The sequence below is a fragment of the Podarcis erhardii genome, assembly GCF_964252035.2.
Source record: "Podarcis erhardii genome assembly, chromosome: 6".
In the NCBI taxonomy this organism is placed as follows: Eukaryota; Metazoa; Chordata; class Lepidosauria; order Squamata; family Lacertidae; genus Podarcis; species Podarcis erhardii.
The window spans coordinates 45,318,695-45,342,409 of record NC_138510.1 but is presented as its reverse complement, the minus strand read 5'-3'; the positions used below and the strand labels follow the sequence as shown (position 1 = coordinate 45,342,409).

The 23,715-nt window shown below is 45.0% G+C and overlaps 1 protein-coding gene across 3 annotated transcripts in view; it reads left to right on the top strand.

The window, feature by feature from the left end:
* The window catches only part of DEF6 (DEF6 guanine nucleotide exchange factor), a 48,636-nt gene that overhangs the window by 7,136 nt on the left and 17,785 nt on the right, over nt 1–23,715 (top strand). For 2 of the 3 annotated variants that reach the window (XM_081865386.1, XM_081865388.1), the window contains exon 2: nt 18,547–18,687. In XM_081865386.1, coding sequence (XP_081721512.1) covers nt 18,547–18,687 — 141 coding nt within the window. Of the gene's footprint in view, nt 1–14,335; nt 14,369–18,546; nt 18,688–23,715 lie in introns of those variants that run through there. The other variant, XM_081865387.1, reaches the window with a different exon arrangement.

Here is a 23,715-nt window from a genome sequence, read left to right as displayed (position 1 = left end):
TTAATTTACTGTTAACTAGGGCAATACCTGATTAGTGAAATCTTAGTCACTTAATTGTATAGATCGTAGTTTATTTTAAATTTGCATATAAGAAGAACATAATGAATCTAAATAAATCGTTTGTTCTGTAAGTGGTGTGCGTGTACTGCAGGAAATATCTTCGACAGATTTTGCATTTTCTTCCTCTCACTCACTAGAGGGAATGCCTTTTCTAGAATGGTGGTTGCCATGTGCAGTTTTTATAAGTACTTTTACAAAAAAAACTAATTTTAAAATGTGTTTCCTGGTTTATCAGAGGCACCTTTTTAAAACTGACCAGAATGTTTTAAATTCCAGTCCGACTAATAACCCAAGTTTAGGCCTAGCTCCCTTAGGTTACAGTTTGATGCAAGGCAGTGGGAAAGTAAGGAACACAACAATCTAGTAAGCACAGAACAGGGGCAGTAAATATTGTTGGACTCCACCCAGAGCCAGATCAGCTCATAAGGCAGGGTGAGGTTGCTGCCCCTGAGGTGGAATCCCCATGGGCCACCAGCCTGCCTTGCCGCCTCTGCCAGTGCTGGTAGTGGAGAAGCGGTGCCGCCATTGGCGCCCATTTGGGGTGAGATTGGTGATCTCAATAGGCAACGAGTCCTAAAGTGCAGGTGCTGCCACACTAAACGATGAAGTTCTTACCAATGTGGAACAGGTATTATGTGGTACCTGTAGATTGAATTACTGCATTGCACTTTATATGGGGCTTCCCTCGCTGTTGATCTAAGAGTAGTTTATAGAGAAAGTTGCAGCACAATCGCTGACAGGAGTGAGAGTCTGTCATCATATTGCACTCCTGCTCAGAGATCAGTGCTGGTTGCTGATTAGTTACCAGGCCAAGTTCAAAGTTGACATCTTTCCGCAGGGCCTGCAAGACAGAGCTGTTCCACCAGGCCTTTGGCCAAGGCACAGTCTGACCCCCTCCTTCTGTAATCCTCATAGAACTCTAGCCCAATGGTTGCCATTAATTTGATTCTGAATTGATTTTAGAATGTATTTTAATTAATTGACTGTGATTTTATGTAAATTGTGCTATTTTTACTGTTGTTAGCCACTCTGAGCCCAGCTTTGGCTGGGGAGAGTGGGATATAAATAATAATAAAAAATTATTATTTATTAAAGTTTTGCTATTATTATATAAAGCACTTAACAGCTTTGGACTGATTTACCTAATGGTTCACTTGGGTAAGTGATGGGCCTACTCCAACCCTTCAATCTGCAGAACGTCCAATTTACAAGTGCCACAGAATTATTAATTAATGAGGACTTGATCTTTTTTTGTGTGGCAGCGTATGTGCCTTTCTTATCACTTACTATGAGACCTTAAGCAGGAACCTTTGCTGTATAGTTTTGGACACATACAGTATATTTTAGTTACCCATATTTTACTGTTTTTATCTATATTTTTTATCTATATTTTAATAATAATCTTCACTTTTTAACTGTTTTTTAACTGGTTTTGTAGGTTTTAACTGTTTCCGTGGAGAGCTCTTTGATTAAGTGGTTGATAAATCTCTCTAAATAAAGCAATCCCTGGCCATTGGCAATTCTAGCTGAGGCTGATGGGATTTGGAGTCCAGTGACATCGGGGAGGCACCCCATTGGCTACTCCTGTGTAAAATGTCATAATAGTAACAAGTGGGACCAGCAACAAAACATTCAGGACACTCCATTCCCTCCTCATCTTCCACCAAGTCAGTCATCATTCCAAGTCAGTCTCCCCCTCCCAATATCTTGTGTGCTTCTGCAAATCTTGGGGTTTCCCCATTCAATGAATGGTGCCATTTTGCTACTTAAGGATCAACTCTCAAAGAATGTGTCCACCATTGCTGTATGAGATATGCTGCTTGCATGATGCACAACAATGGGTCACTAGATCCTCCTCTCCATCACCCTTCTCTGGGCAAGTCCTTTGCCGGCATGTGGGGTTGTAAAAAAGGACAAAAGGAGGAGATGCTGAGCCATCACCATCTGATCTGCCCATGCATCTTCTCCTAGTTTAGGATTTGGCCATAAGATGATTGAATTGTATGTAGAGAGCTTAACTAAGCTGATGGTGGTAAGGTTACCCAACAGAAGTTCAAGAATACCATAATGTTTCACCCACGCAATTCAGTTCTACTTTTAAGTGCATTCTGAATTCCCTGGTGCAGCTTCTAAGCATGGGCAGGAGTCAAGGGACCTGTTATAATCTACAGCAGAAGGAAAAGCTATTTTTTCCCAAACATTCAAGTAACCTTAGGCCATGCTCCTGGCTGATGATCATAAACAGTTTTTCTGCACAGTTATTCATTACAAAACAGGGGGGGGCAAGCAATAGAAGCAGCATTGTTATTTTATTTTATTTCATAACATCACTTTTATTCATTTTCATCTTTAAACTGTTTTACATGGTTGCATTGAGATATATCTTATGTTTACATTAGATTAGAGCCTATGGCATGCAGCAGTTGCAGGTCTACTCTACGCAGGTCTACTCTACACTGTATTCAAGAATAATAATAATAATAATAATAATAATAATAATAATTTATTATTTGTACCCCGCCCATCTGGCTGGGTTTCCCCAGCCACTCTGGGCGGCTTCCAACAAAGATGAAAAATACACTAAAATGTCACAAATTAAAAACTTCCCTGAACAGGGCTGCCTTCAGATGTCTTCTGAATGTCAGGTAGTTGTTTATCGCTTTGACATCTGATGCGAGGGCATTCCACAGGGCGGGCGCCACTACCGAGAAGGCCCTCTGCCTGGTTCCCTGTAACTTGGCCTCTCGCAGTGAGGGAACCGCCAGAAGGCCCTCAGAGCTGGACCTCAGTGTCCGGGCAGAACGATGGGGGAGGAGACGCTCCTTCAGATATACTGGACCGAGGCCATTTAGGGCTTTAAAGGTCAGCACCAACACTTTGAATTGTGCTCGGAAACGTACTGGGAGCCAATGTAGGTCTTTCAAGACCGGTGTTTTATGGTCTCGGCGGCCGCTCCCAGTCACCAGTCTAGCTGCCGCATTCTGGATTAGTTGTAGTTTCTGGGTCACCTTCAAAGGTAGCCCCACGTAGAGCGCATTGCAGTAGTCCAAGCGGGAGATAACCACAGCATGTACCACTCTGGCGAGACAGTCTGCAGGCAGATAGGGTCTCAGCCTATGTACCAGATGGAGCTGGTAAACAGCTGCCCTGGATACAGATTTGACCTGTGCCTCCATGGACAGCTGTGAGTCCAAAATGACTCCCAGGCTGCGCACCTGGTCCTTCAGGGGCACAGTTACCCCATTCAGGACCAGGGAATCCTCCACACCTGCCCGCCTCCTGTCCCCCAAAAACAGTACTTCTGTCTTGTCAGGATTCAACCTCAATCTGTTAGCCGCCATCCATCCTCCAACCGCTTCCAGGCACTCACACAGGACCTTCACCGCCTTCACTGGTTCTGATTTGAAAGAGAGGTAGAGCTGGGTATCATCTGCATATTGATGGACACCCAGTCCAAACCCCCTGATGATCTCTCCCAGCGGCTTCATATAGATGTTAAAAAGCATGGGGGAGAGGATGGAACCCTGAGGCACCCCACAAGTGAGGGCCCAGGGGTCTGAACACTCATCCCCCACCACCACTTTCTGAACACGGCCCAGGAGAAAGGAGCGGAACCACTGTATAACAGTGCCCCCAGCTCCCAGCCCCTCTAGACGGTCCAGAAGGATGTTATGGTCGATTGTATCAAAGGCCGCTGAGAGATCCAGCAGAACTAGGAAACAGCTCTCACCTTTGTCCCTAGCCCGCCGGAGATCATCAACCAGTGCGACCAAGGCAGTTTCAGTCCCATGATGAGGCCTGAATCCCGACTGGAAGGGATCCAAATGGTTAGCCCAGGTAAAATGTGTGTACAGTACAGGATTGCAGCCTAGATTATATATCTTATTGTTATCAATGAACTGGAATGATGTGTGTGTATGTCCTGTGACACAAATGTCCATTTGGTCATGTGGAAGAAGGGAGAAAACTTTGCAGCTCCTCAGTAACCCCAAGATGCTTGGTAGAGGAGCTTGTTGTCTTTGGGTTCTTCTCCAGGAATGTTGTTGTTGTTTAGTCGTTTAGTCATGTCCGACTCTTCGTGACCCCATGGACCAGAGCACGCCAGGAACTCCTGTCTTCCACTGCCTCCCGTAGTTTGGTCAGACTCATGTTTGTAGCTTCGAAAACACTGTCCAACCATCTCGTCCTCTGTCGTCCTCTTCTCCTTGTGCCCTCCATCTTTCCCAGCATCAGGGTCTTTTCCAGGGAGTCTTCTCTTCTCATGAGGTGGCCAAAGTATTGGAGCCTCAGCTTCATGATCTGTCCTTCCAGTGAGCACTCAGGGCTGATTTCCTTAAGAATGGAGAGGTTTGATCTTCTTGCAGTCCATGGGACTCTCAAGAGTCTCCTCCAGCACCATAATTCAAAAGCATCAATTCTTCGGCGATCAGCCTTCTTGATGGTCCAGCTCTCACTTCCATACATCACTACTGGGAAAACCATGGCTTTAACTATACGGACCTTTGTTGGTAAGGTGATGTCTCTGTTTTTTAAGATGCTGTCTAGGTTTGCCATCGCCTTTCTCCCAAGGAGTAGGTGTCTTTTAATTTCGTGACTGCTGTCACCAGCTACAGTGATCATGGAGCCCAAGAAAGTAAAATCTCTCACTGCCTCCATTTCTTCCCCTTCTATTTGCCAGGAGGTGATGGGACCAGTGGCCATGATCTTCGTTTTTTTGATGTTGAGCTTCAGACCGTATTTTGCGCTCTCCTCTTTCACCCTCATTAAAAGGTTCTTTAATTCCTCCTCACTTTCTGACATCAAGGTTGTGTCATCTGCATATCTGAGGTTGTTGATATTTCTTCCGGCAATCTTAATTCCGGCTTGGGATTCATCCAGCCCAGCCTTTCGCATGATGAATTCTGCATATAAGTTAAATAAGCAGGGAGACAATATGCAGCCTTGCCCTACTCCTTTCCCAATTTTGAATCAATCAGTTGTTCCATATCCAGTTCTAACTGTAGCTTCTTGTCCCACATAGAGATTTCTCAGGAGACAGATGAGGTGATCAGGCACTCCCATTTCTTTAAGAACTTGCCATAGTTTGCTGTGGTCGACACAGTCAAAGGCTTTTGCATAGTCAATGAAGCAGAAGTAGATGTCTTTCTGGAACTCTCTAGCTTTCTCCATAATCCAGCGCATGTTTGCAATTTGGTCTCTGGTTCCTCTGCCTCTTCTAAATCCAGCTTGCACTTCTGGGAGTTCTCGGTCCACATACTGCTTAAGCCTGCCTTGCAGAATTTTAAGCATAACCTTGCTAGCGTGTGAAATGAGTGCAATTGTGCGGTAGTTGGAGCATTCTTTGGCACTGCCCTTCTTTGGGATTGGGATGTAGACTGATCTTCTCCAATCCTCTGGCCACTGCTGAGTTTTCCAAATTTGCTGGCATATTGAGTGTAGCACCTTAACAGCATCACTTCCACTGGCCTTGTTATTAGCAATGCTTTCTAAGGCCCATTTGACTTCACTCTCCAGGATGTCTGGCTCAAGGTCAGCAACCACACTACCTGGGGTATACGAGACATCCATTTCTTTCTGGTATAGTCCCTCTGTGTATTCTTGCCACCTCTTCTTGATGTCTTCTGCTTCTGTTAGGTCCTTTCCACTTTTGTCTTTTATTATGGAAATCTTTGTACGAAATGTTCCTTTCATATCTCCTATTTTCTTGAACAGATCTCTGGTTTTTCCCATTCTATTGTTTTCCTCTATTTCTTTGCATTGCTCGTTTAAGAAGGCCTTCTTGTCTCTCCTTGCTATTTTCTGGAAATCTGCATTCAATTTCCTGTATCTTTCACTATCTCCCTCACATTTTGCTTGCCTTCTCTCCCCCGCTATTTGTAAGGCCTCGTTGGACAGCCACTTTGCTTTCTTGCATTTCCTTTTCATTGGGATGGTTTTAGTTGCTGCCTCTTGTATAATGTTACGAGCCTTCGTCCATAGTTCTTCAGGCACTCTGTCCACCAAATCTAAACCCTTAAACCTGTTCCTCACTTCCACTGTGTATTCATAAGGGATTTGAATTAGATTGTATCTTACCGGCCCAGTGGTTTTTCTTACTTTCTTCAGTTTAAGCTTGAATTTTGCTATAAGAAGCTGATGATCTGAGCCACAGTCAGCTCCAGGTCTTGTTTTTGCTGACTGTATAGAGCTTCTCCATCTTTGGCTGCAGAGAATATAATCAATCTGATTTTGATGCTGCCCATCTGGTGATGTCCATGTGTAGAGTCGTCTTTTAAGTTGTTGGAAAAGAGTGTTTGTGATGACCAGCTTGTTCTCTTGGCAGAACTCTATTAGCCTTTGCCCTGCTTCGTTTTGAACTCCAAGGCCAAACTTGCCAGTTGTTCCTTTTATCTCTTGACTCCCTACTTTAGCATTTCAATCCCCTATAATGAGAAGAACATCCTTCTTTGGTGTCATTTCTATAAGGTCTTGTAAGTCTTCATAGAATTGGTCAATTTCAGTTTCTTCAGCACCAGTGGTTGGTGCATAAACTTGGATTACAGTGATGTTAAAAGGTCTGCCTTGGATTCGTATTGAGATCATTCTATCATTTTTGAGATTACATCCCGGTACAGCTTTCGCCACTCTTTTGTTGACTATGAGGGCCACTCCATTTCTTTTACGGGTTTCTTGCCCACAGTAGTAGATGTATTGGTCATCCAAACTGAATTCGCCCATTCCCGTCCATTTTAGTTCACTGATGCCCAGGATGTCAATATTTATTCTTGCCATCTCATTTTTGACCACATCCAACTTACCAAGGTTCATGGTTCTTACATTCCAGGTTCCTATGCAATATTTTTCTTTACAGCATTGGACTTTCCTTTCGCTTCCAGGCATATCCGCAACTGAGCGTCCTTTCGGCTTTGGCCCAGCCACTTCATCAGCTCTGGATCTACTTGTACTTGTCCTCCGCTCTTCCTCAGTAGCATGTTGGACGCCTTCCGACCTGAGGGGCTCATCTTCCAGTGTCATAACTTTTATATGCCTGTTGTCTTTGTCCATGGAGTTTTCTTGGCAGGGATACTGGAGTGGCTTGCCGGTTCCTGCTCCAGGTGGATCACGTTTGGTCAAAACTCTCCACTATGACCTGTCCATCTTGGGTGGCCCTGCACGGCATAGCGTATAGCTTCTCTGAGTTATTCAAGCCCCTTCGCCGCGGCAAGGCAGTGATCCATGAAGGGGGTCCATACCATAACCAATCACAAATAATGTGCTCTGACAAACTGATTTCTGCTTGTATTTGTTTGAAGTGGGGAGCTTGTGACAGACGAAGCACCCACAGACTCAAGCTGTGACTCATCCTTGAAATTTCCCTGATAGCTGTTGGTCTTCAGCTAAAAGAATAAGTGTGTTCTTGGTATTACTTATACAGGGTGAGTCCTTTAAAAGAGGCCTGGGTATACAGAGTACACATGTTCCACAGGGCCTCTTTTAAAGGACTCACCCTGTATAACTATCCCAATTGAGAAAGCCTAGACAGCAGGTGAGGTGCTAGATGACTGGAGATGGGCAAATGCTGCCCCAATCTTCAGAAAATTGGGATGGTGGGTGTGGGTGGGAAGAAAGATCCAGCAAACTGAAGACTAGTCAGCCTGACTTTCATACCAGGGAAGATAACCAGAACAGTTTGTAAAGTACTCAGTCTTTTTGTTAATGTTGTGGTTGGTAGGAACCAGCATGGATTTGTCAATAAGTAATCATGCCAGACTAATCTTATCTCTCTTTTTTATTGGCTTACTGGTTTAGTTGATTTTGGAATGTGTTGTGGTCATAGTATATCTTGAGTTCAGCAAAGCATTTGATAAACTCCCCCATGATATTTTGGTTAGCAAATTGGTTAAATGTGATCTAGTTGATACTATTGTCACAACTGTTGGGAAATGATACCCAAAGCTTTCTCATTTATGGTGGTTCATCACATTGGAGCAAAGTTTAAGTGGGGGGAGACAGAGCAACACAGGACACACACACTCTCTCTCTCTCATCAATTACCGGTACTTAGGGATGGAGGGATTCCTCATCAAGTTTGCAGATGGTGCAAAACTGGGAGGGATAGCTTTACACCTCCAAGTTGGGAATAAAATTCAAAATAAATTTGACATCTGCAGCGGAGGAGGGATACGTAGCTTGGCAGCAATACATGTGAAATGATCTTGGGATTGTACTTGGTCAGAAACTGAATGTGAGTCATCAGGGTGATGTGGCTTCAAAAAAGTCTAATGCCATTTTAAGGGTTTCAATGTAACTATAGGGCAATATTCAACAAAATAACTGCACGAGTGGAATGATTTCCGCTTGTGCAATAGCACTCCTCTTCCTCTGTCCCCCTGTGCAGGCCCAGCACAGTCCCCGAATCAGCTCTGTAAGGTTGGGGAAACCTTGAGTACAGTCGATGGGGAGGAGAGGGGGAAAACTCCCACTGTGCAAGAGAAAGTTGTCTGCTCATGCAGGGAGGTACTTTGTGCTACATTGAACTAAGTTTTCCAAGCCATGGGAAGTAATCATTTCATTTTATTCTGCACTAGGCAGACACCATCTGTATCCAGGTTTGGGCACTGCACTTCAGAAAAAGGATACAGTCGTACCTCAGCTCCCGAACACCTTGGGAGTTGAACATTTCAGCTCCCAAACAATCGAAAACCGGAAGTGAGTGTTCTGGTTTTAGAATGTTCTTTCGGAAGCCGAACATCCGACGGAGCTTCCAATTGGCTGCAGGAGCTTATGCTTATGCTGAGGAACAGTGGCTGGCTCAAGGTCAGCCACTGAGCTTTATGGCTGAGTCCCAGAGACTCAGTAGCAAACTCTTCCTCTGTTGGAGACATTTAAGCAGTGACAGGAGGATGTCACGAATGTTTGCAGCGGAGTCATTGCATTGGCAGGTAGTTTTAACTAGATGACTTTTACAGTCCTTTCCAACTTTATGATTCTGTGGCGTGTGCCTAGGTGCCCCAGGTCCAGAAAATAGACAAATTGGTATTGTATAATCTGACATGGAAGAAATGTGACATTTTCACCAGACAGATGGTCAGAACATCCATTTCTCTGTTCCTCACACAAAATCAAGGCTTGTTGAATCTGTTCTTCATCCTTACCCCCCTATAATGCTGAAATCCTTTGCAATCCTTGCCCCAGGACTCACCGCATGTTGGGGAAGGAGTTTGCCTCCTCTGACCATTTTGGAGCATGTCTTTCCTCTGTGTTACAGAACTTCAGTCTGCTAACCCTGGTTTTGCCACGAATGCAGTGTCTGTCACCTTTTAACATGCAAGGCAAGCTCCAGATCTGAAGCTAGAAGGATCATTCCAGACTCTGGCAGTCGCCTCCAAGCGTCCCCAACCAGGGAGAAGAAAAGGAGCTTCATTCTCCTTTTGCATTAAACATTCCACCCCTGAGTCATGCTGGCGCCTGTTGCAGAGCACGGTTCTATGCCACACAAAAGCCGATTATAGTGCCACATTCAGCTTAGAGAAACGAGTCCAGTGTGCTGCAGATATGGGGAAATGGCACCAGAATGCATATCTACCACCTGCCTTGAAGCAATGAAGCTGTCTTTTTCAGGGACAGATTAAAGTGGATTGGAGCTCACAACCAAGTGTTCAGGGTATGGGGGTGTATTTTAATCAGTTGTTCTAATCAGTTGTTCACAGCTGCTACCACCATTCCTGGAGAGTGGTGGATACAAATAAATACAGGAGCATGCACACCCTCACAGTCTCCATCACCAGGTTTGTTAAAAAGATTCTAGTTTCTGTCCTAGGTGCCTCTGCTTTGAAAGATGTTAGGTAGTAGGGAATGAGAAAGGGCTATGCCTGAAACCCTTGAAGAATCACTGCTGGTCAGAGAGTAGGCAGGGATAGGTTATATCAAGGAAAAGGTATACTGTAAAAGGTAAAGGACCCCTGGACGGTTAAGTCCAGTCAAAGGCAACTAAGGGTTGTGGCACTCATCTCACTTTCAGGCCGAGGGAGCTGACATTTGTCCACAGGCAGGCTTCTGGGTCATTTCTGGTGCACCGCAACGAGTGCTGGAGCGCATAGAAATGCCATTTACCTTCCCACCACAGCAGTACCTATGCTTTCGAACTGCTAGGTTGGCAGTTGCTATATCAGGGATGGGGAGGCTATGACCCTCCTACTAGTCCACAACTCTCATCATCATTGGTAGACCATCCTGTTTTGGGCTGATGAGTCCAACAACATATTGGAGGGATGCATCCCTGAGCTATATAGTGGCTGGCACTGTTATAAAGCAGCTCCTTGTTTTTTGCACCTTTCTTTTTCAGCCTACATTTAGCATGGGGTGTCCCATCTTTCCTCGTAGGCCTTGCATTTTTGACATTTCATTCTCTCTTGTTTCTGCCTTCCATATTGTGGTGGTAAAGTATGTATGTGTCACCCCTGTCTCTCACGTTAAGCTGGTCCTGGTTCATACGCCCTCTGTTGTTGCCATGACTGAATTCAGCCCCAATCTGCAGCACCCACAGAACATGACTGAGTTACAATTTCACTGAGCATATTCCTGTACCTACCTGTAAGAGCAGGAACCTCAGAGGGCCCAGTCAAGGATTTGGAGGGGATCTTTTATGTTCTTAGACAGGGCATGTGACTGGAAAAACAGTGAAAGAGGAATGCACATTTGGATGTGTCTAATTACTGAGCCAGGCCAGTAATCAACAAGTCTCCTACCCAGGAGGCACTGGACTCGCACAGCTGCTGCTATGAATTAGAGCAAAGAACACTGTGCGCTCCAGCCCATCAAGTGATCTCATACAGAGGAGACGTTGTCACAACCCAGATTACAGCTCTGTGCCTGGGGTTGGGAATGCCAGAAGAGGCAGGGGAAAGTATGCTTACATGTTTAGCAGCCAGCACATCACTCAGCCTTGGAATCGGCCCATGCACATCCCTCTGGAGGCACCTGGCCTAGCCATGCAGGCTTGGACACTGGCTAAACTGTTGACTCACATAAAAACAGGAGTGTCAGTGTGTGGGAGCAGAAGGAAGTGTATTGCTAGGTGTGAAAGCAGCCAAAAATAGGCCAAAGAGGGGAAAACCTTCCTGATCATTCAAAGTCAACGTAAGAAGGCACGTTGTCAGTAGCTGATCCTTTGCTAACTCCAGCCTAGTTCTGTAGCCATGGTATGTGTGTCCATCCCTGTCTCTTTCTCTCCCTGGTTGGAATGCAAATTGCCCCTCTCACTGGTTATCAAATGGATTATCTGTGATGGATTATCTGAGCGGGATTAATCCTTCATCGATTTAATCTGCACAGATAATAACTGAGGCAGGGTAGCTGCATGCCTTTGTACATATCTCCATGTTTGTGCGCATGTATGTATGAAAGAGTGTGAAATGGCCACATGCACCACTAGCATGTGGGGTCTAGTTAAGAGTGAATGTGGCTGTCAGGCCAAAAAACATTAGCCACCCTTGCTATAGCTTTTTAAATTTTATTCACAGACTGATAAGGGGAAATGTTCAGACAAGTAGGCACGCGCATTTAGCCTCCCCCACACCTTCCCTGATGGGCTTGTACTGTGCTTTCAAGTTCCTGTGGTGGGCAGGAATCTCAGGGGCCCACAGCATTAGACATTATTGAGAAGAAGGCCCTAAATGTGTAGAGCTATATGTCCTCCAAGTGACTGTGATCCCTGATCAGCAAAGTCTCCCAACCAATGGAGGAGCCATGTACATACAGTGTCCTGACAGCAAGCAGAGTCTACAGATATCAGCAGGTAGCTTAGCCATGCAGGTGGCAGGTAGGGTCAGATGAGTGTTTCAGGACCCTGGGTAGCTTCAAGCAAATAGCTTGCTCCCCTTCCCAGGCTCTAAAGGACCCCTGACAGTTAAGTCCCATCACGAATGACTCTGGGGTTCTGATGCTCATCTCGCTTTACTGGCTGAGGGAGCTGACGTTTGTCCGCAGACAGTTTTTCCAGGTCATGTGGCTAGCATGACCAAGCCGCTTCTGGCGAAACCAGAGCAGTGCACGGAAACACCGTTTACCTTCCCACCAGAGCGGTACCTATTTATCTACTTGCACTTTTACGTGTTTTCGAACTGCTAGGTTGGCAGGAACTGGGACCGAGCAATGGGAGCTCACCCCATCATAGGGATTCGAACCGCCGACCTTCCGATCGGCAAGCCCTAGGCTCAGTGGTTTAAACCACAGCTCCACCCAGGCTCTACCCCTTCTTGAAGTGGAGAGTCTCAGCGCTCATCCACATGTTTCTGGACACAGACCAAAAAACTACAGACGAAGAACTGAGTGGAGTGCAGGGGGCCTGTGCAGGAAGCCTTAAATACCTTGGGAACAGACCTGAAGGAAGCCTATGTGCTCCATCAGGCCCACCCTCAAAGGGAGCCATGCCTCCAAGCCTGTGTGCTATTGACCAATCTGCAGGCAGGTTTGGATCTACTTCCTGGCTGGTGAGGTGAGCGTTAAGCCTCCTTGCTGGGCAGGCAGCCTGCAGCACCACAGAACCAGATAAAGCTGGCTTACCTTCTGCCCTGCACTTTCTAGGCCCTGGTGTTATCAGCAACTGAGGCCCTTCTTCATGTGCCTCTTCCATGTGAGAGGTCTAGAGGGTGGCAACAGGAGAACGGGCCTTTTCTGTGTCTCTCTCCCCCCCCCCCCCCCGTTTGTGGAATGCTCTCCCCAGGGAGGCTCGCCTGGCGTCTTCATTATATATCTTTAGGTGCCAGGCGAAAACTTTTCAACATTCTATGGCTTTTTAAATGTGTTTGTGGGAGGGGGTTTGTTGCTTGGTTTCTGTTTTTGTTTTATTGTGTGTTTTGTATTCTTATTTTGTATTTTTCTGTCTCGAACTGCCCTGTGATGAAGGGTGGTATGCAAATTTAATAAACAATAACAATAATAAGGGTAAGGCAGTGGGTTGGCTGCATGCTGTGATGGAAAAGTTAGTTTTTGCTGGGCAGGTTGGTTCACCAAGTGTTTTCTTTTCCATTTTCCCTGCCAGCAAACTGTTAATGAAAGGCAGCTTCTGATTGGCCAGGGTTCCAGGAGGGAGAGTTGAAAAGGAGAGACAGTTTTTAGGTTGGGAGGTAGGGAGTGAGAGTTGGTTCTGGGTAGAAACATCCACTCTGAGGAATATATCAAAAGCTAGAGAAGGGAGTCTCTGAGCTTAGTGTGAAGGATAGTGTGTGGTGTCCTGTAAGAGTAATAGGCCAGGAATTAACTGGGAGGCTGAGGCTGAGCCAGGAGAAGTAGAAGCTGTGAGAAGACAGTCTACTTAGGACTCATTCCAGTCAGGAGGGGAAAGATTCTTTACATTGAGAAGACTTCCAAACCAGTTAAGAGGGGTGTGGTGATCCCTTGGGTCTGTTACTTGGAGTACCTCAGGAGTAGGGTTGTCAAAGGGGTGTGTAACTGACAGGAAGTACCACCTTGTTTAAGAAACAAAGTATTAAGCGACAACAGTTGTACAACAACTGAGAAAGAGCAGAAGTGAAATAACATTAGAATCTGAAGTATCCTTTGTTTTACCCACTTTGTGTCATAAACTTCCAATGTTTAATAAAATCTTTCTTGTTTATTTGATCAAATCCTGCCTAAGACTACAAATTATTAAATTTTCCCTCACATAAGTCCCCCACATGATAATCTGGGGTAGTTTGTAGGAATTCGGGTAATTGGTGTTCTGTGAGGTCGGTGCGCTATATTTAAGTGAGGGCGGGCCCAAATGCACCGGGGGGGGGGGGGAATGCTGTCACACCATCGCACATGCAAGCTCTGCACTGCCTGAAATGGCAGCATGGGGCGTGCGTGTGCCTGCTGCCTCCCCTTCAGCCACCCTGTGGCTAAGGGGGAGGCAGTGGGTAGACTCCTTGGAGGATCTGCGCAGTGTGTCCTGCCCTGGCTCACCCCGCCCTGTTGGTGGCTTGCCCCACCCTTGGGTACAGGGCACACACCGCCCCAGGTGCCCAAGCAGCTGGCTACACCGCTGCTTAGTTCCCCAAATTATGCACAGCCAACGGGGCATGGCCAATAGCAACAAGCCCACACTGCCCCTTCACACATTAACCAAATGGAATGCCTCTTCTATCTCTACGAAGAAGTCCTTGATTGCCCCCACTCCGGCCTCTGTTTTCTGTAGGCCATTGTTTGAGTTTGCATGAACATATTTAGCAGCAGAAATGCTGAGTCATCGAACCACAGTTGTACGATTTGGCTGATGCTAAAGTCTTTATTTCATATCTTTTATTTGTTGCTTGCATTTTAAGAGTGGATGAAGAAAGTAGATTTGGTAAGTTCCAGTACTTTGTCTCCTTTTTGCACTTTCAAAAGGGCATGCTAGTTTGGTGCTGTAGAAAGGTAGCAGATAGTTACCGTAAATTTGTTGTTTTTAAGATTTGTTTGCTGAGAGGGGAAAGGACAGGTGCTTGTAGGATTTTTATTTATTTATTTTGCCTTAGGTGCCAAAATAACTTGGTTGATCTTGGGTGCAATGCATCTTGACAATTTCTGCAGGTGGTGGTGCAGGGAGAGAGGCCCATTTGCTGCCCTATCTCAGACAGCAACATTCATAGAGAATTATTACCCATCTGGCTAGGTTTCCCCAATTTAAAAATATAAAAAACACAGTAAAACATCAAACACTAAAAACTTCACAATACAGGGCTGCCTTCAGATAATGCTATGACTACTGATCATGGTGGCTATATATGATGTGATCTGTCTCTGAATAGCAGTTGCTAGGGAGCAACAGTGGTGAAAGAATATTGCCCTTGTGTTTTGCTTGTGGTCTTTCCGTAGGTGTCTGCAGTGGAGGCTAGTTCATTAAGGTGAATGGTTCACTTCCCCACTCACTTCAGTCCACTCACAGCCAATCTTCACTTGCTGACCTCCTTAATTACAACTAGTCCAGAGGTGGCACTGCCTGTCAGAGCCCTCCTTCTTAGACTCTAATGTTGCCCTTGTAGCACTCAGCAGAAAGGAGGATGGGGACAAACCTAGAATTAGCTGGCTCTGCCTGTCATTGCCTCTGCCTCTACCTGTTGTTGGATCTTTCACCCCTCCAGGCCCAATGGGCCCCAGCCTCTAATAGGTACCTGATTGACCACTGTGGGGAAACAGGATGCCAAGCAAGACACACCTTCAGTTTGATCTTACCATAGGTACTTAGGCGCCAGCTCTGAACCTACAGAGCACAGTTTCGCCTAAGTCACATGCAATAGGGAGAAAAGTTTATGGAAGGTATATAAATGGACTTTGCTATGGTATGAGAGTGTCCTTGAGCTTGTTCACAAGCTTTTTCAACAACAGTGATTGGCTCGGTTAAATAACAGCCCATTAAACCTTTACAGTAAATAAATGCAGTTAATGGTTGTGCTGTAGGTGATTTGCAAATGTAATATTTAATGCGTTTTCTTCTAAGCTGCCTTGAGGGAGAATATGATTAGAGTAGTAGATCAACTTTAAAATTAATTAGTGAAATAGGTTAAATAATTTAGGGTTTAAAGCAAGATTAACCACTGTCCACAGGGCATTTTAGAGTACACAGGGAAAGGCTACTTGAAGTGGACAGACAGCAGCTCACTCAAACCTACCTCTTAGAGATGAATGTTAAGGAAAGCAGATAGGATGTGCCCTCTAACAGTTTCCACTTAAGATAGTTAAGAGAGTATAGCATGAATGGACTGTAATTCTAATTTAAGCCCTTAAACCCATAAATTTCCACTCACCCTTGTGGCCAATAGCACCTTTGGGGGAGGGCGTGATAATGGATGGAGGCTGTGGCATCCTTCGTCTGCACTGTGGCCCTAATTTGAACCCCCCCTCCTCCCACTGCTACTTTTTGAGAAAGAAGCTCCAAATATGGAGCTCCCATGTCACATCTAGTTTGATACTGCAGACAGGTTTTGGCAGAGCCCAACATAACTGCAGAGGTGATACTTACTCATCTTCTCACCTTTCTCTAGAGGACTTGATTTTCTGTCTCCTACTCCCCCCCCCCCTTGCTTTCAGACTTTTCTCATGACTGGGATGTTTGGGGTTATGCATGGACCTAGAAAGCTAAAATTTGGTTGTCAGGAAGGGGAGTACCCTCTCAGTTCCAGAAGTGGCTAAAGTAGCCTCTCAGAGAAGTGGCTAACTTAACCTGTTGTGGCAAAACCAGAGTATCTACAAATGCAATATAAAACATAGCTAACATAATCTGAAAGTAGTAAAACTAGTCAGCCAGTTAACTTTCCAGGGGTTGCTGGTTGCTGCCTATGGAAATATCTAACTATATCATACTCAGAGAAGACTGAAATTAAAGGAGAAATTTCAGCGGGTTTCTTGAAGCCTAACCATGTCTACTCAGAAGTTGGTCCCATTGAATTCAGTGGGGCTTACTCCCAAGTAAGTGAGGTTAAGATTTCAGCCTTTGAGTGATACAATGCAGGGGAAAGGCCATACCTCAAATTACATCCTCAGCATCTCCACCTAGGGCTGGGAGAGACTCCCTGTCCCTGAAAACCTGAAGACCTGCAACTGGTCTGTAGACATACTGAGATGGACCAATACTGAGATGGACCACTTAGTCAGGCTCAGTATAAAGCCGTTTCCTGTCTTCCTGAAGTCACACGCTCCCAGTTCCTTCTGTTTATATTGTTTATGCTTTTACTTTGTTTATATTTGATGTTTTATTATTTTTAATTTGTATGTTATCTGCTTTATAAATAAACTCAAAGAAAAGCAGAACATAGACATTACTGTTGCTACTATTCCCCTCTGCCAACACGATGGCCTTGATCCAATTTGGGATCTTTCTGCTGTTGCTTTTTAAGTAAAGAAAATGACTGTTGGGAGATCCTTTCACATATATCTGGCTAGGCTCTCAGGCAGACACTGCAGCAGATAGCAGCCGTTTTCTGGCAATAATGAGCCTCTTCCGGCTAACTAAGCTTTATTCACCTTGGCAGCCTGGTCTTTTGGAATTATCCAATGTGCCTTTTATGTAAACTTTCCCCAGTCTCCCCACCCCCACCCCACCCCCATGCCCAAGTCACCTATGGCAAGCAGTTTGCCCACCTGGAGTGCAGCCAGGACATCTGTTCAACAACAGCACGTATATCAATTCCAGAAATGGTACACACTCAGACAAAGGAGAGAATTTTACATTGTTTGGAGATTATTTACCCTCCAATAGCTGAGCACTCAATACCAAACACCATTATTCTGGGTTGAATGTGAAAGATGAATAGGGTGAGTTTCAGATGATGCCAGCTAATCACAGCTTGGTTTTGAGGGAGGGAGCAGTTGCCTTCTATTTTTTGGTTATGGGGATGGAAAATCAGGGATGAGACATTCAATGCAGGACAAGGTCCCCTTCTCCTCTTAATATTTGCACTGAAGGGATTTTCTCAGCAGGCAGTTTCTCTTTCATTATAGTGCTGCTGTAGGGTTGCCAACTTCCCCACCCCTTTGCCCCTTGCAGAGCTCCTATGCACAAACAGCTGGATGAGAGCTGAAACTTAACAGCTGAAGCTTTTTCCAACACGAAGCTACTAGCGATGGATGGTACAATTCTGAGCTGTTGAATCTCTGCCTGTCATGTGACTATTAAAGGCACATGAGACTTATGGGGCAGGGGGTGGGGTGGGGAGCTGGCAATCCAATACAGCAAAGGTAGAAGAAGCTGCCCTTCCTAGTAATCTCTTTTCCACAAAAATTTAAGGCACACAGCTGCACCCCCTTTTGAATCTAATAATCATATGGAAAAGATCATAGTCCTAGGCACACTTCCTTGATAGTAAGTTTTATTGACAGCATGTGGGATTTTCTTCCAAGCAATGCATTTATTATTTGGGTGAAAGCTTGATAGGGTTAATAAATCCCTAAACCCACCATTTATTTGCAGAATAGTTTCCTTCTTTCTATTTGAGGGTAATTTCAGGGTGTGAGTCAGAAGTGTATTCTGGGATGCCTTTAAACTTTAAAGTGTTGGATATTCTTTTATAGAAACATAGGAAATTGCCTTACACCGAGTTTCTAGGTTTTCAGACAAGAGTCTTTCTCCAGTCCTACCTGAAGATGCTGGGGATTGAATCTGCAGAGCATCTTGGCTATGGTGCTGCTCACCCCCACTTTTCATCCAATTGCTTAGCAGCTAAATAGTTTAATCCTTGAAGTGCCACATATCAAATGGGAAGACATTGCTCTAAGCCAGACTGTTTTATTTTTTTCAAGTATCATGGGACCATAGTTTTGGCAGCCAAGGTTATCATTCATGTGTCTGCATTTGCTCATGTTTAAGCCAAAAAGACATGGGGCATCAGTAGAGGTGTGTGGGTGAGGGAGGCTGAACCCTTCCCCACTCCATTCCCTACTTGTTATGTCAATAAGGCAGATGTGAGAATAAAAAAATATGTCTGCCCTCCTTGTGTCTAATTTGGTTCTGTCTTGTCCTGAAGGCCTGTCTTTCCTCTACTCTCTCAGGTGCTCTCTCACAACCTGTACACCGTGCTGTGCATCCCTCATGATCCTGTGGCACTGGAGGAACACTTCAAGGACGATGACGATGGGCCAGTATCAAGTCAAGGGTATATGCCATATCTCAACAAATACATCCTGGACAAGGTAAGCCCATTTCCCCTTGTATCTGTTTGAAGCTCCTTCCTCTTAGATCAGGGATGGGGAACTTAGGGCCCTACAAGTGTCTAGGCAGTATCAAATGCAGGGCGGGAAAGGAACAGTTTTCCTAGTTTCCAGCAAGAGCAACTGTGCACACCAATGATTGGCTGGTGATTTGAGATGTAACAGGAAGAACCATAGCTGTCAACATTTCCTTTTTTTAAAGGGGAATTCCCTTATTCCAAATAGGATTCCTCGCAAAAAAAGGGAAAAGTTGACAGCTATGGGAAGAACATAGGAAGCTGTTTTATACCGAGTGGGGCCATTAGTCCATCTAGCTCTATACTATCTACACGGACTGGCAGCAGCTCTCCAAAGTCTCAGGCAGGAGTCTTTCCTAACCCTATTTGGAGATGCTGGCGATTGAACTTGGAAACCTCCTTTCTGCTAAGCAGATGGTCTATATTCAGCTGCAGCTGTGCCTTGTCCACTTCCCACCCCATCCCCAGAGCAGTTTTTCAATTTAAAATCCCCCACTGACTGAGTTTGGCTTTTTTTTTATAAAATGTAAATAAGACACTGAACAATTGTTTAAGTGGATCAACTTTCTAGAAGCACTCCCCTGAGTGGGGAGAAGAATGGGTAGAGGGGCAAAAAGGAAGAGGCAGCCCACATCTTACGTGAAAGCTGTGTATGACGTGTGAGGCACAAAGGAGGGAGGAAGCAGAAATGGGATGTCAGCCCTTCCAAGTGTGGTCAGATTTGTGCTACTTGGAGGATTTCAGTTAATCATAGTGTCTTGAGTACCTCCCAGGATTTCAAGAAAGGAAGCTGTTAATCCTGATTTTCATATTCATGACCACTTTATATAGGGGGACTGTGAAGCAGTAATAAAGCCCCTTGCAGGGAATACTTGGCTTTGGTGGGTTCAGAGCATTTCAGTGTGAATGGAATCCTACTTAAGGTTGAGAAAACGGGACAGCAAACAGGAGCAGGTTTGCTGCTTCTCTTCCTCTCCCCACAACCCACCATCAAGCCCTGGGGAATGTGCAAATCTGTGTCAATGAGATTCAAATGAATTTTAAAAGTCTTCTGGCAAAAACCCCACTCTCCATCTTAAAGATCTGTTTGGATGCTTGTTATGAAGAGAAGATTTTAAAATAAGAAACTGGATTCCTAAAGCCTGATATTTCTCTCTGGTTCTCTGTATTTCAAAGGCATCTTTGTTCCTTGAAGGGGAATGTTATGAGCTGTCTTCTCCAGGCTTAGACACATACAGAGTGAGAGAGAGAGATCCATGGCAGCTTCATAGGGTTGTTCCTGCCATGTGGCAAGCTGAGCTAGCTGAGCTTTTTGGATAAGGAGGTGGAGTCCGAGGGTGGCAGAACAAGCAAGGGCCTGCTGCCAGCCATAGAGCAACTTGAAGCCTAGACACACCATAAGCCATTTTGCTATGGTGGCAAAAACTGTTCAAAAGTTTCACTGTTTGGATTTGATATCCCGCTTTATCACTACCTGAAGGAGTCTCAAAGCGGCTAACATTCTCCTTTCCCTTCCTCCCCCACAATAAGCACGCTGTGAGGTGAGTGAGGCTGAGAGACTTGAGAGAAGTGTAACTAGCCCAAGGTCACCCAGCAGCTGCATGTGGAGGAGCGGAGACGCGAACCTGGTTCCCCAGATTATGAGTCTACCACTCTTAACCACTACACCACACTGGCTGTTAAACTGCAACCCAGGGGTGGGGGGAACCTGTGGCCTTCCAGGCCTCGTTGGACTACAACTCCCGTCATCCCTGACCAACAGCCCTGTTGGCTGCATGTAATGGGGGTTGGAGTTTAACAAAAGCTAGAAGGCCACCAGTTCTCTATTCCTGCTTTAAACAGTATTTGCCATCACAGCAAAGTGGTGGCAGCACTCAGCACTTCGAAGGCTCCCTGTCGGTTTTTCTGGTCCCCCTAATGCCTGATTTTCTGATGAAGGACATTAGCATCCTTCCTCAATTGTGCTACACCATGATGACTGGTTGTGGGAGAGGGGGGCAGGTAGGAAGAAGAGGAGGAGGAGCGGCAAGCATGTGAACCCTTTTGTTATTTACAACTCTTGAGCACAAAACTCTTCCTTGTAAGGTAAGGTTGTAGCCTTCTGGTTGCTGCTAGATTCCACTTCTCATCAGGGGAGATGATAGTTGTGGTCCAGCAACCTCTGCAGGGGCCCATGTTCAACATTCCTGCTGTAAGGGAATTCAGTGCTCAAATTCCTGCTGTAAGGGAATTCAGCGCTCAAATTACAGGGGCCCAGTGCCCTTGCCTTTTGGGATGACATACTTAAGTTGCAGTGCAAAGCACACCTAGGAGGGAATACACCCCATTGAGTAGATTTGAGGAAGCCAGTTTAGGATTCCACTGTTGTTTATTGTTTTTAGAAGGCTTTGAGGGGCATGCTTTGGTGTAGTCCTGGGGTAGAGTTTGTGAATGTCATTAGGGGTCCACTCTCTCCCCCCCCCCATTATTGAGTAGGCCTGACTTGCACTGCAACCACCAGCCCAACAGAATAATCTTGCCTCAAGGTGGGAATGCAGTCTGAGAATACTCTTTCTGTTAATTTGGATATCTCCTCCAATTAGCAGGAAACGTGCTACCTTCTCCAGTGACTCACCACCCAGCAGCAGCCCTACAGGGAGCAAACGAAACAGCTCAAGTGTGAAATGATTAAGGAAACAAACTCATGCATATAGAGAATGTGCTGTTTTGAAATAAATGATCTGATTGTCATGTTGCTCTTTATCAGTTGTGAAGACATGCTGTTTTGAGTCAAGCACGGGTTGGGGGGTGGATTTGCCCTCAGGAAAGCCCTTTTACCCTAGTGTAAAAGGTCACAAATATGCCTACAGAAGATCCAGGTGATTTGCATTGGCTTCATAGCTATGGATTTTAGTCAATGCTGGTCCTACTCAGAGTAGACCCATTGAAACTAATGAACTTAAGTCCATTATCTTTAGAGGGTCTACTGTGAGTAGGACTAGCATTGAAAACACCCCCATGTGTGCCCTATGTTTCTCTTGGCATAGCAGGGAATCTCAGATCTTTACACACAATCAGGTTTTGTTTCAGAACGAACAAGTTTCTCATTTCCAACTATCACACAAGCCAGTCTTTGCCAATGCACTCCCAAAATTCTGTGAAATTAAAATTCCAAGGCTTGTAGGTCAGGTTAATGTATATGAATTTGCTAAACACACTCAAACTAGCTTCATTAATTATGAGTAGAGGGGCGGGGTATAAACAATAAAATAATAAATTATTATTGTTATTAGAGAATTCTGGATTTTCAAGGTGAATAACTTAGGCTTTGTTTTTCTTTTTCAACAAAGATAAATGGTACAATTTATCAAGTTGGACCCCTGTAATCTGGGCACTTCTGAATTCCCTTACAACCAAATATACAGAAGACACCCAGAACATATTCCTGACCTGTATCATCTTGTACGTGGATGCTTTTCTCTGCATCTTCTGGATTTTGATGCACTGTCACGATTAGGACACATCAACAGAGTGCTGATTTTGAAAACTGGATGCACTTTACCCTGTGCATCCTGTTTTCTGTAATCTACATGGTCTGGAGGTTTCAGTCCTGATTTGCCCCCCAGACCTAACAGGTGGTGCTTTCTGCATAGTTAGACTTTTGCTTAGTGGCATGTTTGTGACCTGAGGCAAAAAGGTAGCTAGTTTTGCCAAGGAATTTTCTGATAATGCACAAGTGTTCCAACTTGGAAATCTTGACAGCTTTTACATGGATGTAGCCTTAAGACTCTCTCAAATAACAGGCACACTTTGCTGGACTGTAAGATACCAGAAAGGCCTAGTTGGCAATGCTAGGCTTCAGGCTTTAAAACTTAAGGTTTAAATTCAGAGAGAATTTAGACTCTTTTATTTGCAGAACATGGTTTACGTGTCAGCTGTGTATTATGCAGGGAGCTCTGGACTCTTTCGTGCCTTGGATAAAGCACAAGCTTGAGTCATGGGGCATGTGCTGAATTCCTGGCTGGCTGCCACTCGCTGCCCACTCCAAATGATCTGAATGCCAATTTATATGCAGGCAACCCCAGCTACAAATCACAAGGATGATCATAGCTGTTTCATTATCCTTTTGGTCCCCATTAGCTAGTGGCAGAACTGGCACATCTGCCTAGTGTTATCATGGCATGGTTACCTTTTCCTGGATGAAAACTGCTAGTTTAGAGACTAGCTATGGAAAATGGCCAGATAACTAACACACACTCTCTCTCTCTCTCTCTCTCTCTCTCTCTCTCTCTCTCTCTCCTACACTCCTGTTTAAAGAGCCAGGGAACAATTGTGTATCACTTCCCTTACTGCATAGTACTTTTTGAAGCTTGATGCAATTGCTCAGGGGAAGCAAATGGAGTGCTGGTGGCTAACAGACTGGGCTATGAATCGGTATTTCCACAGTTCAAATGTCATCTCTTCCATGAACTTGCTAAGTGGCCTTGGGCAAGCCAGTCTCTCTCAGCCTCAATCTCTCCCAACCACCTTTCTCCTCTGCCATATGGGAGACAATAATATTGATGATTCACAAGCCACTGGTTGGCTACTGTGAGAACAGGATGCTCGCTGAGAGGGTCACTGTCCTGATCCAGCAGGCTCTTTTTGTGTCCTCACGCTATCTTAGTCAACGTCATGGTTCCGTTGAACTCTGGGGAATTGTTGCATGTGTTCATCTGAGCTATGACTAGTATCTAAAATTCTTATGAGTAGGTGAAATAGTATGTTGTGATTGAAAATTAACAGAAATGCAGAAGTGTTTTTCAAAGAAAAAAAAAAGAGAACAATGACAAAAGTTAAAAGACTAATTCATCTGTATTATCTGAGTCAATTTACTTGGATGGTTTCTTGTAAATGTGTGGTTTATTCTCCCCATCTGGCTCTAAAAGCCTCTTTTATTCCTGGGGTGGGTTTTTTTGGGGTGGGGTGGGGGAAAGAGGTGGTGGCTGGATTTTCCAAGTAGTTCTCCACTGTG